Source organism: Rhincodon typus, chromosome 14 (genome assembly GCF_021869965.1).
Source record: "Rhincodon typus isolate 14 chromosome 14, sRhiTyp1.1, whole genome shotgun sequence".
Taxonomy (NCBI): domain Eukaryota; kingdom Metazoa; phylum Chordata; class Chondrichthyes; order Orectolobiformes; family Rhincodontidae; genus Rhincodon; species Rhincodon typus.
The window spans coordinates 37,638,003-37,652,096 of record NC_063345.1 but is presented as its reverse complement, the minus strand read 5'-3'; the positions used below and the strand labels follow the sequence as shown (position 1 = coordinate 37,652,096).

Here is a 14,094-nt window from a genome sequence, read left to right as displayed (position 1 = left end):
AGCCTTTTTACTGTTTTTGTAACCTCTGGCCTTATCTGCTTATACTTTCTTAGAGTGTATGTTCTGTCCCTTCCTGCCATACTTGAAGCACCATTTCCATTAGTGTTACCTAATCAATTGTATTTACTTTCGAGCCTTCTCTACATACCCAAGAATATAACTCGCCAAAATACTGTTTCCAGTGCAATTCTGGTGAAAACCATCCCAGCTCCAACTTTGCCTAATATTAGTTCCAGCGTGCCATGAATCTAAACCCATTTCTCCTACACCAATCTTTTAACTCCTAATCTTATTTGAACTACACCAATTTGTAAAGGTAGTAGTTGGGAGATTATTACCTTTGAGGTTATGCTTTTCAATTTAGCATATAGTTCCTCATATTTCCTTAGCAGAACCTCTCCTTTTCTGCAAATGGACATTGGAAATTCACTCATATGTAAGAAACTAAAAGGATTTCAATGGATGTTTCCCCTGTAAATGAGAGAATAGAGATTTATGTACATATTAAAATCCATTGTACATGGTTAAGTGTTGACACTGAACAATGTCTTAATATTTGAAGATGAATAAGGATTATACTTTAGGGTGCACTTGACTTTCTGTTTTGCTGCTTTAAATACTTGGAAAGACCCTTCATTTCAGAATAAGGGTCCCGACCCAAAACGTCAATTTTCCTGCTCCTCTGATGCTGCCTGGCCTGCTGTGTTCTTCTAGCTCCACACTGTGTTATCTCTGACTCTAGCATCTGTAGTTCTTACTATCTCTGAGAAAATGAGTTGTTGCATATACCATTCTGGTACATAAAGAGCAGTTGTGTCCTAACTTGAGTATGAAACAAACACTCTTTTGAGGTTCTTAGTGAGTGATAACGGTAACTTTGCCGGTTAATTTGAGTACTTTCATTGTTTCAAATAGCCATTCAGCTCAGTGAGAGTGGGAGTGACTCTGATGTTGAAATGCCTGCCATTCGACCAAAAAGACCTCATCTAATACCTGAGAATACACGCATGGGAATGGAGAATGAGGAGAGCATGATGTCCTATGAAGGAGATGGTGGTGAGACCTCTCAGATCATGGAGGACAGTAATGTAAGGTAAAATTAATTGAGCAGGGTGGGTTTATCACTTATTTAAAAAGCATGTTCCTTTGAACCAGCAGGGACCAAGTTCACGAAGCAGAAAGAAGTGTTAACAGATGTACAAAGGAATGCAGACACTTGATAGTGCTGTTAAACAATTTGTTACTCTTGCTTTGATGCTGTTACACACAAGTGGTTCCATTCTCTTTGTTTTATATGATGATTTACCTATTTTAATTATTGCCAGTCACCTTGAATATTTGGGTGAATTGTTTTCTCAATAGTTACATGGCCTTTCTTTGAATATCTGTTCCGAGTCTAGACTGAATATTTTATCCCTGCCTTACTCGTCTCTTCACTTAAAACAAGTCTGACTTTGATTCTTCAAACCTGTTGCTCACTATTGGTTCCAGTATAGGCATTAAATAAATCTCACATCTTTACTGTCAGTGTTAACACATGAACAACATGTCTATTAACCTTTCATGATAAACACGATTGGACACTTTTTAATATTCTATGAAACCTATGTAAATGTTATTGTTTACTTCTAGATATTTATTGACAAATATTCTTAGGTTAAATATTCTCTCCCGTGTTTCTACTCCAGGGTCATTTTCAGATTTTTACCAATCGTTCCTTTGATGTTTTTTTTTGTTATGATTTTTAGACATTTTCCTGTACTCATCAATTTGAAAGTATTATTTACCTCTGATGTGTTTCATCCATTGTTTGCCTCCATACCTTGAGGACTGTCTTGATTTTAATTATCATAGACTTCACATATGTTGTATCCATCATTTTGCTACTGCATCCCTTTCAAACAATGTTTTACCACCTTTGTCTTTTATGCATCCATTATCTGTTGTTGTCTCTTTTTATTTGTCAAAGATTTGATCTTCTGGTGCACAATTCCCATTTTGTGATTTTTTTTTCCCCCCAGCTCCAATGTTTCAGCACTCCCATCTCATTATACTATTTCTCTTTACCTTGCTGCCTTTACTTTATGTTCAATTTCATCATGCTAATGTGTTTCTTTCCTTTGTTCTTTCATTGCTAGTATCTTATTCTGTCATTCACATTAATCTGCATATAGTTTGAGCAAATCAAATCAGGAACAGTCCCATAGAGGACGAATTGCTGTATTTTGTATGTGATGATTCTCTGGAACAATACTTTAAGAAAACAATGAGAAAGCATGCTATTTGAGACTGGATATTGTTTGTACTGAAAAAGGCATAATTGCATTCTAGCAGTATGATGTCCTTTAGGGAAAGATGACCATAATAGAGTATGAAAGGAACTGGCCCCGTAAATGATTGATGCATTAGTGGTCATCTGGAAGTGGTGGAGGGGGGTACAATTACAACATTTAAAAGGCATCTGGATGGGCATATGAGTAGGAAGAATTTAGAGGGATATGGGCCAAATGTGGCAAATGGGACTGGGTCAGATTGGGATGTCTGGTCAGCACAGACAAATAGGACCGATGGGTCTGTTGCCACGCTGTATGACTCTGTCAGTCTACCTCTCCGTAAATTGTAGACTCTGGAACACTTCCTGTAGATTGTAGGTTTGCTAATGTGAGGAGGGAGAGAGAAAACAGAATTATAAACTGGTTAGTCTGACTTCGGTAGTGGAAAAAGTGCTAGTGTTCATTATAACAGATGTAATAGCAAAACACTTGAAACTGACAGGATTCGACAGAGTCAAAATGGATTTGCAAAAGAGAAATCATGCTTGACAAATCTAGTGGAATTTTTCAAGTAGAGTTGAAAATGCGAGCCAGTGGATGTGCTTTATTTGGACTTTCACAAGGCTTTTGGTAAGGTCCACATACAATATTAGCATGTAAAATTCAAGCATATGGGATTGGGGTATGTATAGACTATAGACATGAATGAGGAACTGATTGGCATTCAGGATATAAAGAGTAGGAATAAATGGGTCTTTTTTCCAAGTGGCAGGCAGTAATTAGTGGGGTACCGCAGGGATTGCTGTTTAGGCCCTGGTAATTCAGAATATATATTAAAGATTTAAATGAGGGAACTAAGTGTAATGTACTCAAATTCGCAAATGACACAAAGCTGGGTGCAAAGATAAACTTTGAAGAGGATGCGGTGATGTTCACTGTCATTTTGACAAGTTGAGTGAGTCTGCAAATACATGGCAGATGAAGTGTAATATAGTTAAATGTCAGGTTATCCACTTTTGTGGCAAAAACAGGATGGAAGATTATTGTCTGAGTGGCAAAGAATTGGAGAGGCAGAGGCGTGCTGAGATCTTCATGTCCTTATGCACTAATTGCTGAAAGTAAGCGTGCATGTGCAGCTGAAGAAGACTATGGTATATTGGCTTCATTGCAAGAGGAATCAAGTGCAGGAGCAGGGATGTCTTGCTGCAATTGTATAGGGCCTTGGTGAGACCACACCTGGAGTAATATGTGCAGTTTTGATCTCCTTATCTGAGGAATGATGCTCTGGCCTTGGAGGGAGTGCAGTGAGGTTTACCAGACTAATTCCTGGGGTGGCAACACTGACATTTGAAAACAGACTGGATTGCTTTGAAGTTTAGAAGCATGATGGGTGAATTTTATAGAAACCTCTAGAATTCTGACAGGACTAGACAGGGTAATTGCAGAAAGGACGTTCCTGATGACCAAGGTCACAGTTTAAAGATATGGGCTGGGCCCTTTTGGGCTGAGATTTCTTCACCCAGAGGGTGGTGAGTCTTTGAAGCCAAAACATTGAATAATAGTTAATAGTTCTTAGTACTAAACTGATCAAGTGGAGAGCACGGGAACATGGTACTGAAGTCAATGATCAATCATTATCATATTGAATGGCAGAGCGGGCTGAATGGCCTACTCCTATTTTCTATGATTCTACATGTGTTTTCTGTTTTGTTTTGGTGTTATTTGCTTTGCAGCATGTTGTGTACTTCATATTTATCCATTGGCTTTCATTTTGTTGTTGTGACAACTTTGTTCAGCTTCATCAAGTTTGAGGCATTTATACTTGTTCTTTTAAAATTGAATACCTATCACATGTTTTCATTCTTCAACTTGTCAAGATCTAAATTATTGTCCACCTTGTTTTTGCTATTTTCAGTTCTATGTTGCTATTTGTCACAATAAGACGATGTTCTGAATTAATATCTGTGCTGGGTTAGACATGAATATCTGTATGTTGTTTTAAAAACATTGCTTCACCATCACCTAATCAATTGCCTGGACCTCTCCAAATATATTGTCCTTTTGGTTGCTTAAAAAAAGGTGCTTGACAAAATTTGGGCAGTGTCTCTCTTTCCTTTCTTGATCTGAAGCCCTGTTGACCAATGTGCATTACTAGTATTTGATGCTTTGATTTAACTTGATCATAACATTTGATGTCATCATAAAATTCCTTTGCTTTCTGTGAAGTTTTGTTTGTGCATAAATGTCTATGATAATTAGATCAAAAGGCCTTTTCTTGATCTTAATCATGATCACTTTGAGATTGGCCAATAGCTTTTTTACTGGCATCCCAACACTTTTCACCACCTGACAAGTAAAGCAGCTGATTTATTCTTTTTCATTTGACCAGATTCTAACCATCTTTCTTCTTCCATTCCTAATAAATCAATGCAATGTCTATCCATGACCTGTATGAAATTAGCAAGCTTTTCTACCTGGCTCAGTCAGGTTCAATTCCACGTTCAGGCGACTTCCTGGAGTTTGCACCTACTCCTTGTGTTTCCGTGGGTTTCCTCTGGGTGCCTAGTGTCCACAGATGGGCAGGATGATCTTCGGAGGGTCAGTGTGGACTCGATGGGCCTAATGGCGAGCTTCCACACTGTAGAGATTCTATGATAATGACTGAATTGTCCTGGACGTTTAGATCATCTTTGTCACAAATTTGTAGGTTACTTTGTCTGGCAGAGGTTTCTCATTTCCGGTCACTATTGGATTCAGGGGGCCCAACATCTTCTGTATGTCCTATTTTTTGACCATGACTATCTATTCCTAAGTGTTATGTCTGATCCAAAACTTTACTGTTGTGACTAGCCACACTGCCTTACCCAAATGTCATGACTGTGTCCTTGAGTATGTCACACACCTTGCTGGTCTAACTAACTTGTTAGAGTCTTTTGCCTCTTCTGTTGCTCCCAGACTTAATGCACATTAGCAGGGGTAACATCTGCTCACCATGGCAACTGAGGCTGAAGGATTCCATATAATTGTGCATGACTGCCGCTCTAGGGTTGCAGGTATGACATTGTTGTGCAAGTTCGGCTATTTGGGAGTCACGAGGTTTCAAGACCGTGGGACGTTGGTCTTCCCTACCCACAGACTTTTTGACATGGTGTATGTTTCAGCAAGGGACCAAAGAGTACTATGCCTCACAAATATTTCCCACTTTTCTTCAAAGACTCATTGGGGTGGAGCGTTGGAAATCGAGTCCCGCTATTTCCAGAGCCATCACAAGTATGAAAAACCAATGAATTTTACCTTTCCAATTCAGGTTAACACAGTAGGAAAGCCATAACAAGAAAATAATTATTTATTGTAATCAAACCGCTTTTAACCAATGGCAGAAAATGGACAAGCTGAATTGCTAATGTATAACTGTAACTTCAACTCTACCCCTTTCCTGAAATCTCCATACACACACACAACAACACACGAAGAGGCAACAACACAAATAGACAAGATACAAATATTGTGGGTGGGGGAAAGTATCCGAGAAGCACAGTTCTGGCTTAAGTCTCGATCATAGTTGTCCATAAGTTGTTTTCTTTCAGCTTTCTTTTGACTCCTTCTAATTCTTTGCTGATGATGTAAATTTGTTGATATGCTGATTCTCAGTTTTTCCTTTACTGGTTGAGGATTTGCCTTTCAGTGCCTCTGAAGGTGTCTTTCGCCTTCAACAAGGGAGTTTGCAGATAGAGCAGTTTACAGGAAAATGGTGAGAAGAACAGCTACCAGATTTTCTGTTATTTCTCCATACAGGATGAAAAATGATGGGGATGCTTTCTGTTTCTGCTTGTAGGCAAGAGGCTTCTCCTCTACTGTCTAAATTAAAACAGAAATCACATGCTTATGATATAATAAAGAAGTCTGTTTCCCCCATTCACGCCTCTCCCATCTGATTCTGTCTTTTATTCCCCACCTTGCAAACTGCTTCTTCTTTCCCCCCTTTCCTAAGTCTGTCTCACTGCAGTTTTTGATCTCTAGAATTTCTTCATATCCTGAGTGTGTAACAGGAGGCTGAACAGTGGGAGTTATCTCCCTGATCTTGTTAACAGTTAGTAGTAGTAGTAAATTTACAGATGACACCAAAATTGGTGGTATGGCGGACAGTGAACAAAGAGCTCTTGATCAATTGGGCCAATAGGCTGAAGAGTGGCAGATGGAGTTTAATCTGAATAAATGCACTGCATTTTGGTAAAGCAAACAAGGGGATGACTTCTACAGTTAAAAGTAGGGCCTTGGGTAGTGTTGCAGATCAGAGAGGCCAAGGGGTTCAGGTACACAATTCTTTGAAATTTGCATTGCACATAAATAGGGTGGTTAAGAAGGTATTTAACACGGTTGCCTTCATTACTTTTTTTGAGTACTGTGTCCAGTTCTAGTCTATATTGTAGGAAGGATATCATTAAAGTGAAGTGTGTTCAGAAGAGATTTACCCGGATGTTTCCGGGAATAGAGGGTTTGAGTTATAAGGAGAGGCTGAACAGGCTAAGACTTTTCTCCATTGGAGTGTGGGAGGTGGAGGGGTGACCTTCAAGAAGTTTGTAAAGGTAGATAAAAGTAAATTGCAGGTGTCTTTTCCCCGGGCTGGGAGATTTTAAGACAATAGGGCACGTTTTTAGGATGATAGGAGAAATATTTAAAAAAGACAGGGGCAATTTTTTGTTTGCAGAGAATGATTCATGTGTGGAATGAACTTCCAGGAAAAGTGGTGGATATAGATAGTTATGAGTTTTAAAAGCCATTTTGATAACTACATGAATAAGAAATGTTTGAAGGGATATGAGCCAAGTGCAGGCAGGTGGGATTAGTTTAGATTGGGATTATGGTTGGCATGGACTGGTTGGACCGAAGGGTCTGTTTCTGTGCTGTATGACTCTATAAGTTGTTACTATGCTTAACATTCTTTGACCTTTCCTGATTGTAAAAGCAATCAGAAGACTTGTCTCTGGCCAAAACTGCCCTGAACACACAAGCATAAAGTGTGTTAATGTGTCTACCCTTCACCCCACGGCTTGAATAAGGCAGAGTTGTGTAAACAACTCTCAATGTGTTCCAGTACCTCTTTTTTCACTTACAAACAACTTCCTTGATTTAAGGAAATCAGGTTAACAATCATTTATTTCATGCATGTGCAATGCACCATAAAATGTAAAACTGACTCTTGTGGGTTAAAATCTTGAAGCTTTATACACATCATTACAAAATACATACTATATTTTCTGAAGAAGAGTCCCAACCCGAAAAGTCAACTCTCCTGCTCCTCTGATGCTGCCTGGCCTGCTGTGTTCCTCCAGCTCCACACTTTGTTATCTCTGACTCCAGCATCTGCAGTTCTTGCTATCTCTGAGTGATATTATATTTTCTGTTGTTATTCATAGTTTTCACAGGTATTGTGTGTATTTCACCCAAGGCTAAATCTATATCGCTGATAGCGCACCTCCTGTACTCCTGGTCTGTCTCTGCATATCTGTGGATCCCAATTGCATTTACAATATGACTTAAAAATTTAAGACAACTAACTGAACCTGATTCAAGCCCTTCAAATGAGTTTACCATCGTACTGGCTGACGTTATCATGAAGGATTCTCCTCTCAACCACCCCTTGCCTGAGGCGTGGCAATCCACCGGTTTAACTACGACCAGTCACCTCTCTCGAATTAGAGAGCAGCCATATGGTCCTTAATACTACTTGACTTTATCATTGTCAAGGATACATTAAATGCTCAAAGAAATGCCTGTTATTTCTTAAAGAAATAACAAAAATAATAATGTAGCCATGAACCTATGGTTATGATTTCTAGCAAACAAATTCAAGCAGTTTGCTTAAGCAATGTTACTTGCGATAAATGACTTCCTTTTAAAAAGCACAATGTCCTTATTATTGATGCTTTTGTAAAAAGTCCATGTATTTCTTCATCACTCTGAATGAACCATCGCCCACAATGCTTTAGATATGATGCCTCAAAAAAGCATCTTCATATCACTCTATCCTTGGAGAAATGAGATTGAAAATTATGCAATGTTAAAAAAAATCTTTTGCACTTAACTCGCATTCACTCTTAAATATAAGCACACAGTTATGCCCAGTATCATCTTTGGTACTCATAATTCAAAGCAAAGTTAAATTTTAGATAAAACTACAGCAATTATGTTTTTTCCCTCCCGCAGTGTAGAATTCTTTTTCATTGAAAGGGCTATAATAGTAAACTCCATTGAAATAGTCTAGCTTTCTTATTTTTGAAATTTTCCATAATGGTTAAAGGGCGCTGATCAATGTATACCAGTATTGCCCCATGGCTTCGATGAATATATACTTCAAAAGTACCAGTACCAATCATTAGAATTTACCTACCACTGTAGAGTGAACTTTCAGTTTCAATTTGGTTGTTTAGAAAAGTATTCCACTCACTTCTTTACTCCTGACCCATCATCTTTTCAGGTCACTAGCATCAAGGGCTGCCTTTAAGTACTTAGTGAAATTTGGAGCAGCTAATGCTGGTTCATTTGGCAAACTCTCATTTCTTTCACCGGACTGTGTGCTTTTCTGATAAATGTCAGTTTTCAACGTAATTTGTTGTTAGGGATGCAATGAACTAGGACAACATCGAATAAAGTCCACTGTGGTGGTGGTGTGTCATTGTAGTCTGATTGAAGCTGACTAACTTGTTAAGGAGTAGTGAATTGACCATTGCTCTGAACCATTTTCCGCTGTCCAACCCATTTTAATGCAATTTAAATTGATGTGACCACACAGTGAGAATGGGGGGGCTAAGGTGAATTAAATACCTTTTTGAAGGCTCTGAAATTTGCCTATAGCCAGCAAGTGAGAATGAAAGTTTTTCTGCCTACCTCCTACTCTTTCAGTTCCTTGCCATTTGCCTCTGGCTCCCTGACCTTGCTGCCCAGCCCATGACTGGAACAAACTCAAAGCAGCAAAATGCAGACTGGCTGCAGCCAATTTCATGATCAGCTAGACTTCTTCTGCAGGGCAGGCCAGGGAGTTAATAGTTCTATCACATCGCCCTTTGTAAGAGTTCTTGAAAGTCACCATCATGGTCTTGGAACTGCAGATATAATTTTTAATAAATACTGATCATTGGTATTGAATAGGAAAGTTCCAAGGATAGGAATTTTGGGATGTATCAAAGGTAATCATTAAGGAACTGGACTAATGACGACTGTTGCTTGACTGGAATGTGAAGCAGATGATTGGACTTGAAAGCAAATTCATTTTATGAATTACTCATAAAGCTCCTATCAAGATGAAACATAAAGAGCAAATATTATATGGTTTATTTGAGACCAGTGTCAGTCTGGATCTTTCATGATTCAGCTAAATCATATCTCATTAAACAGTAATGCAACATTTTTCTCTCTCTCTTTCTCCACCCCACCCACCACGAAGCTATGAGAGCTATGAAGAAACTGAGCTCAAATCAAATACTCGTGATACCACCTTTAGCAGTGGAGGATGTGACTATGAGCTGTCTGAGGAAGAAGAAGATGAGGAACAAAGGCATGGACCAAGTGTTCTTAATGAGGTACACCTGAGTGAGGATGAGGAAGACAGCGAGGAATTCCACTCCATTGAGGGGGACACTGATATAGACTCAGACATAGAAACCTGAACACATTGTGGTACAGTACAGAATGGGATATGCAGATGACCATAACAATCTTTTATGGTTGGAAAGAGTGAGAGGAATGACTTCGGTTTAGATAATTGCCACGATGAAGGTAGATTTCATTGACTAATGTACCATTGTGACATCACATTGGATTATCTAAGCAAAACATATTTTTTGCTCTTTCGCCTCAATACACTTGAGTTATATAGATGGTTAATAAGCTTGTACAAAAATAGAGAGTCATGCAAAGCCCAGTAACAAATTGTGCTTCATACCAAAATACACCCTGTATTGAATCTCTATATAATCCTGTTCCTGGAAGGCGGACAAAGAATGTGTGTAAATGGGAGTTTGATATTGTAATGTTTTTCTGTTCGTAAAGCACATTCACTACCAGTGATGGTGCATCATAAACTTTAATGTCACTGTTGTAAAAAACTGCCGTGAACAGATTCAAAACAAATATTAATTGTTACTTGTCCAGGGAAAGAAAACATATTTTTGAAGAGGCAGAGATGTCAAATAGAGGTCCTGCTATTCTTTTTAACTTTAATATCTCGAGGTTTCCACATAATCACAGCTTTTTTCAAAGTGCTGTAGCAATTCAGATGATCTGGTTTTTAAAAATAAATTGTCATAAAGTCTTGCTTAACAATGTGACAACCGAACAGAGCTTTGCCAAATTTCAGGCTGAATATTGCTGAACCAGTAGATGAATTATCATTCCAATCAGATGGGAATGATAAATATTTATTTACCCAATTTTATGTCAAATTGGTGATATGTTCAGCATGAAAACTGAAAAAACAACTGGAGCAAACCTCCTGCTCCCAGATTCACATCTTGGAAGATGCAAGAAATAAAAACCTAAGACCAGAAGTAATTTAAAGAAATTATTGTACACTTTGGGAATGTATCACCATAAACAATGAAACATCTTGACTGGTGGTTTCTATTTGCACTGGTCTTGGATAGACAGCTCTCTATCGAACTTTGACTTTTGTTATTTGTCTTCTGAAAATGTGTTGATCCTTCTTTTAAAGTGTGACCTTAACTTGATTTGTTTCTGTATCATGACAGCACCCCAATGGTTTGGTGGGCAAGGGCACTATCTTGTGTACGTGTACCTGCTACCTACTACGTGGGTCCATCTTTTCCAATTTATATTTAGCTGATTTCAATATCACGAGATAGGAATTCCCAATCCTAATCACCAGTGAAACCCAATGGGAACCAAGTGTGCAATGACTGGTTGAGGACTGCCTTGAATATGATAGTGTACAGTCAGATATATTTCTAGCAGTCTACGGTCTACTTGCTTTAGCAAATTACCATTTGGTTGAGGAATGGAATATAGGATACCCATAAAACTGTACCAATTGATAACCTTTTGGTGATGGAGGGGAATTTTGGCAAAACAAAATCATGATTAGTGTTTTGATGATTATGGATAAAGAATAGAATTTGATTTTTGTTACATATTGTGATGTGTGTTGCAATTTTGTAACATCTTATGCCAGTTGTAAATGATCAATTAAAACAGTTCAGAATGTCAGAATTTTGGAAACCAAAATTTAAACTGCTGTAAAATTGTTAATGCATCTATATGTTGTGAAAATTGTTGTAAATCTCAGGTAAAGGTAATATCTATGTAGTGTTTGTGGCTTAGTTTTTATTTGGCTTTTAGAAGCAAATGACATATACTAAATGTTTGAAATGTTTATACAAATGTTTTTTTGGGAGTTGATCTTTCTAGTTTCAGAGCTGTTCCTCAAGCATTGTTTTGTGCAGATTTTGGCTTCTTCAGTTAGTAAATGAGAAAAAGAATTTTTTTTAATCTGTCATAAATATTAAAGAACAAAACCTTACACAGAAGATTAAAGAAGAGGAAATGTTAGAAAAGGAAGCAGAGATAAAATGGTATGACACAATGGATAGATTTTAAGATTTCGTTCAAGAAATTCATGAGATCAATAGCCTATGTGATTTACTAAGACAAGGCTTATGGCTGCTGAGTGAAAGAGAGACTATCAGTGCAGCCTAGGACAAATCACAGTTCTTCAGCATGCAAACCTTTCAAGTAGGTTGATACAAATGGGTAATGGAGGAATAGAGTCCAAAGGTGATAAAAGAGCAACTACAAGAAGAACTTTGGGACGGTTTTGTAAGAAGCCAGAGGTAGAAGAATTGAGAGTTTTGAATTTATAGTGATATACTTCACCAAGGACGGGACTTGGGACATCGTTCAGGATAGAATACAAGTTTAAAAAATTCTTTGTATGAACTGAAGAATTAGCTAAGATATATTGAGATTTGGAACCAAGCAAGGTTACATAACAGGGGAAAGGTATTAGAAGAAATAGTTTGATGAACTGTGTCAAAGACTGCAGAGAAACTGATGAGGGAAACTGCACCACAAAGACATTTGAAAAATCTTTTAACTTCATTTAACAGCACTTCAGTGCTACAGCAGGGAAGAAATCAGATCAGAAGGATTAAAAGAGAAAGTTGTGAAAATGGACATTGATTTGACGCAATGACGGTTACTTTAGTAAAGAAAGTCAAATTTTCCAGAGTTTTAAGCTTATGGGGGGCCTTAACAGTCACTGCTGTATTCTACAAAGGCAATATTCCTTGCTGGGCTATTCTCAACCTGTTATTTTCTGATGACCTTAGTTTTCTGCCCATCTTTGGGAATTTTCCATTACACTGAGCTAACTCTGATCTATTTCTGGATTCCATCCAGCTCTGGATTCTACATCACAGCCTCCAAATGTTTGCTGCTTTTATTCACTCTGTAATGGGTGCATTGGATTTGCGGGTGGGCATTACTATTTTGAATACATCTCTCATCTCTTTTGGACTTCTAGTGCAACGTATGTATTAACTCATTGTTAACCATCCATACTGCCTCCTTTCATTCAGCAATGCATCCCTTAGAGGGTGGCCCTAAATCAGCTCCTGGATTCATTTCCCCATCAGAGCTGTTTTAGAACCAGGACATTTGTTAAAGCTGCAGTCTGACTTTACCCTATTTATACACTAACTTCATTGTAGTGGCGATTTCTAGATTTCAACTTTGGACTCTTATCCCATCTCCTCTCTGTCTTGTTTACTATTTCTGTGTTATTTATTACATATCTAATTACTTTATATCTTGTGAACTAAATACATTCTAATTGTTGACATGCCTTTGGAACTTGAACTGTGTGCATGTTCCAGAACAAAAACAGGCCATTCTCCTCCTCAACCCTATTCTGCCCATCAATGAAAACATAGTTGATTGAAATTTTAATTCTATCCATCCGAATAAATGAACCTGTATAAAAATGCTGAATAACAATTTATCAGTTCTCTAATTTTCTATTGGCTTTTCCTTGCCAGAGCTCTGGGGGTATAATTTACTAAATGGAACACATTTAGTAAGTTAATAATAAAAACAGGAGTTGCTGGAAAAGCTGAGCAGGTCTAGCAGCATCTGTGAAGAAAAATCAGAGTTAACATTTTGGGTCTGGTGACCCCTCCCTCCGAACGGAAGAGAGGTCACAGGACCCGAAAAGTTAACTCTGATTTTTCTTCACTGATGCTGCCAGACTGCTGAGCATTTCCAGCCACTTCATTTTGGTTTCAGAGGCTTGCTCTGGGTATCAACAATTTGAGACTCCCAAATTAGGGTTTGTGTACAACTTGTTTGTTCAGTACTGAAAAAGAAACTTACACTCCGTACTTATTCACACTCCCTCATGTATAAGGTTGCCTTGGCTTGACTAAGACTCTGAATAGAAGGAATGATCAGTTTTCTCCTTCCATTCTCTAAGGAGTTAATAAACCTACTTTGGCCTGAGCTATCAGGTTGAGGGCATAATTTCTTACACCCTGCTCAATGCTTGCTACCCAAATGATAAGCTTAAGATAGGCCAAAGCTTTCATCTCAAGACTCAGTTCTCTTGGTAGCTGAATCAAGGTTTTACATCATCATCATCATCATCATCTTACAGAGCTAGGTATATAATAAAGAATTGCAGATGCTGGATATCTGTAGCAAAAACATAGTGCTGGAAAAACTCCACAAGTCTGGCAGTATCTCAGGAGAGAAGAGAGTTTCAGAGATAGTAGGAACTGCAGATGCTGGAGAATCTGAGATAACAAGGTGT

General features: G+C 38.1%; 1 protein-coding gene across 10 annotated transcripts in view; it reads left to right on the top strand.

Annotated features, from left to right (window-relative positions):
• The window catches only part of taf1 (TAF1 RNA polymerase II, TATA box binding protein (TBP)-associated factor), a 137,444-nt gene extending 124,174 nt beyond the window's left edge, over nt 1–13,270 (top strand). For all 10 annotated transcript variants that reach the window (XM_048605021.1, XM_048605016.1, XM_048605022.1 and 7 more), the window contains 2 exons: nt 916–1,093; nt 9,718–13,270. In XM_048605021.1, coding sequence (XP_048460978.1) covers nt 916–1,093; nt 9,718–9,940 — 401 coding nt within the window. In that variant the 3' untranslated portion in view covers nt 9,941–13,270. The remainder of the gene's footprint in view (nt 1–915; nt 1,094–9,717) is intronic.
• Nucleotides 13,271–14,094: the final 824 nt, after the last annotated feature.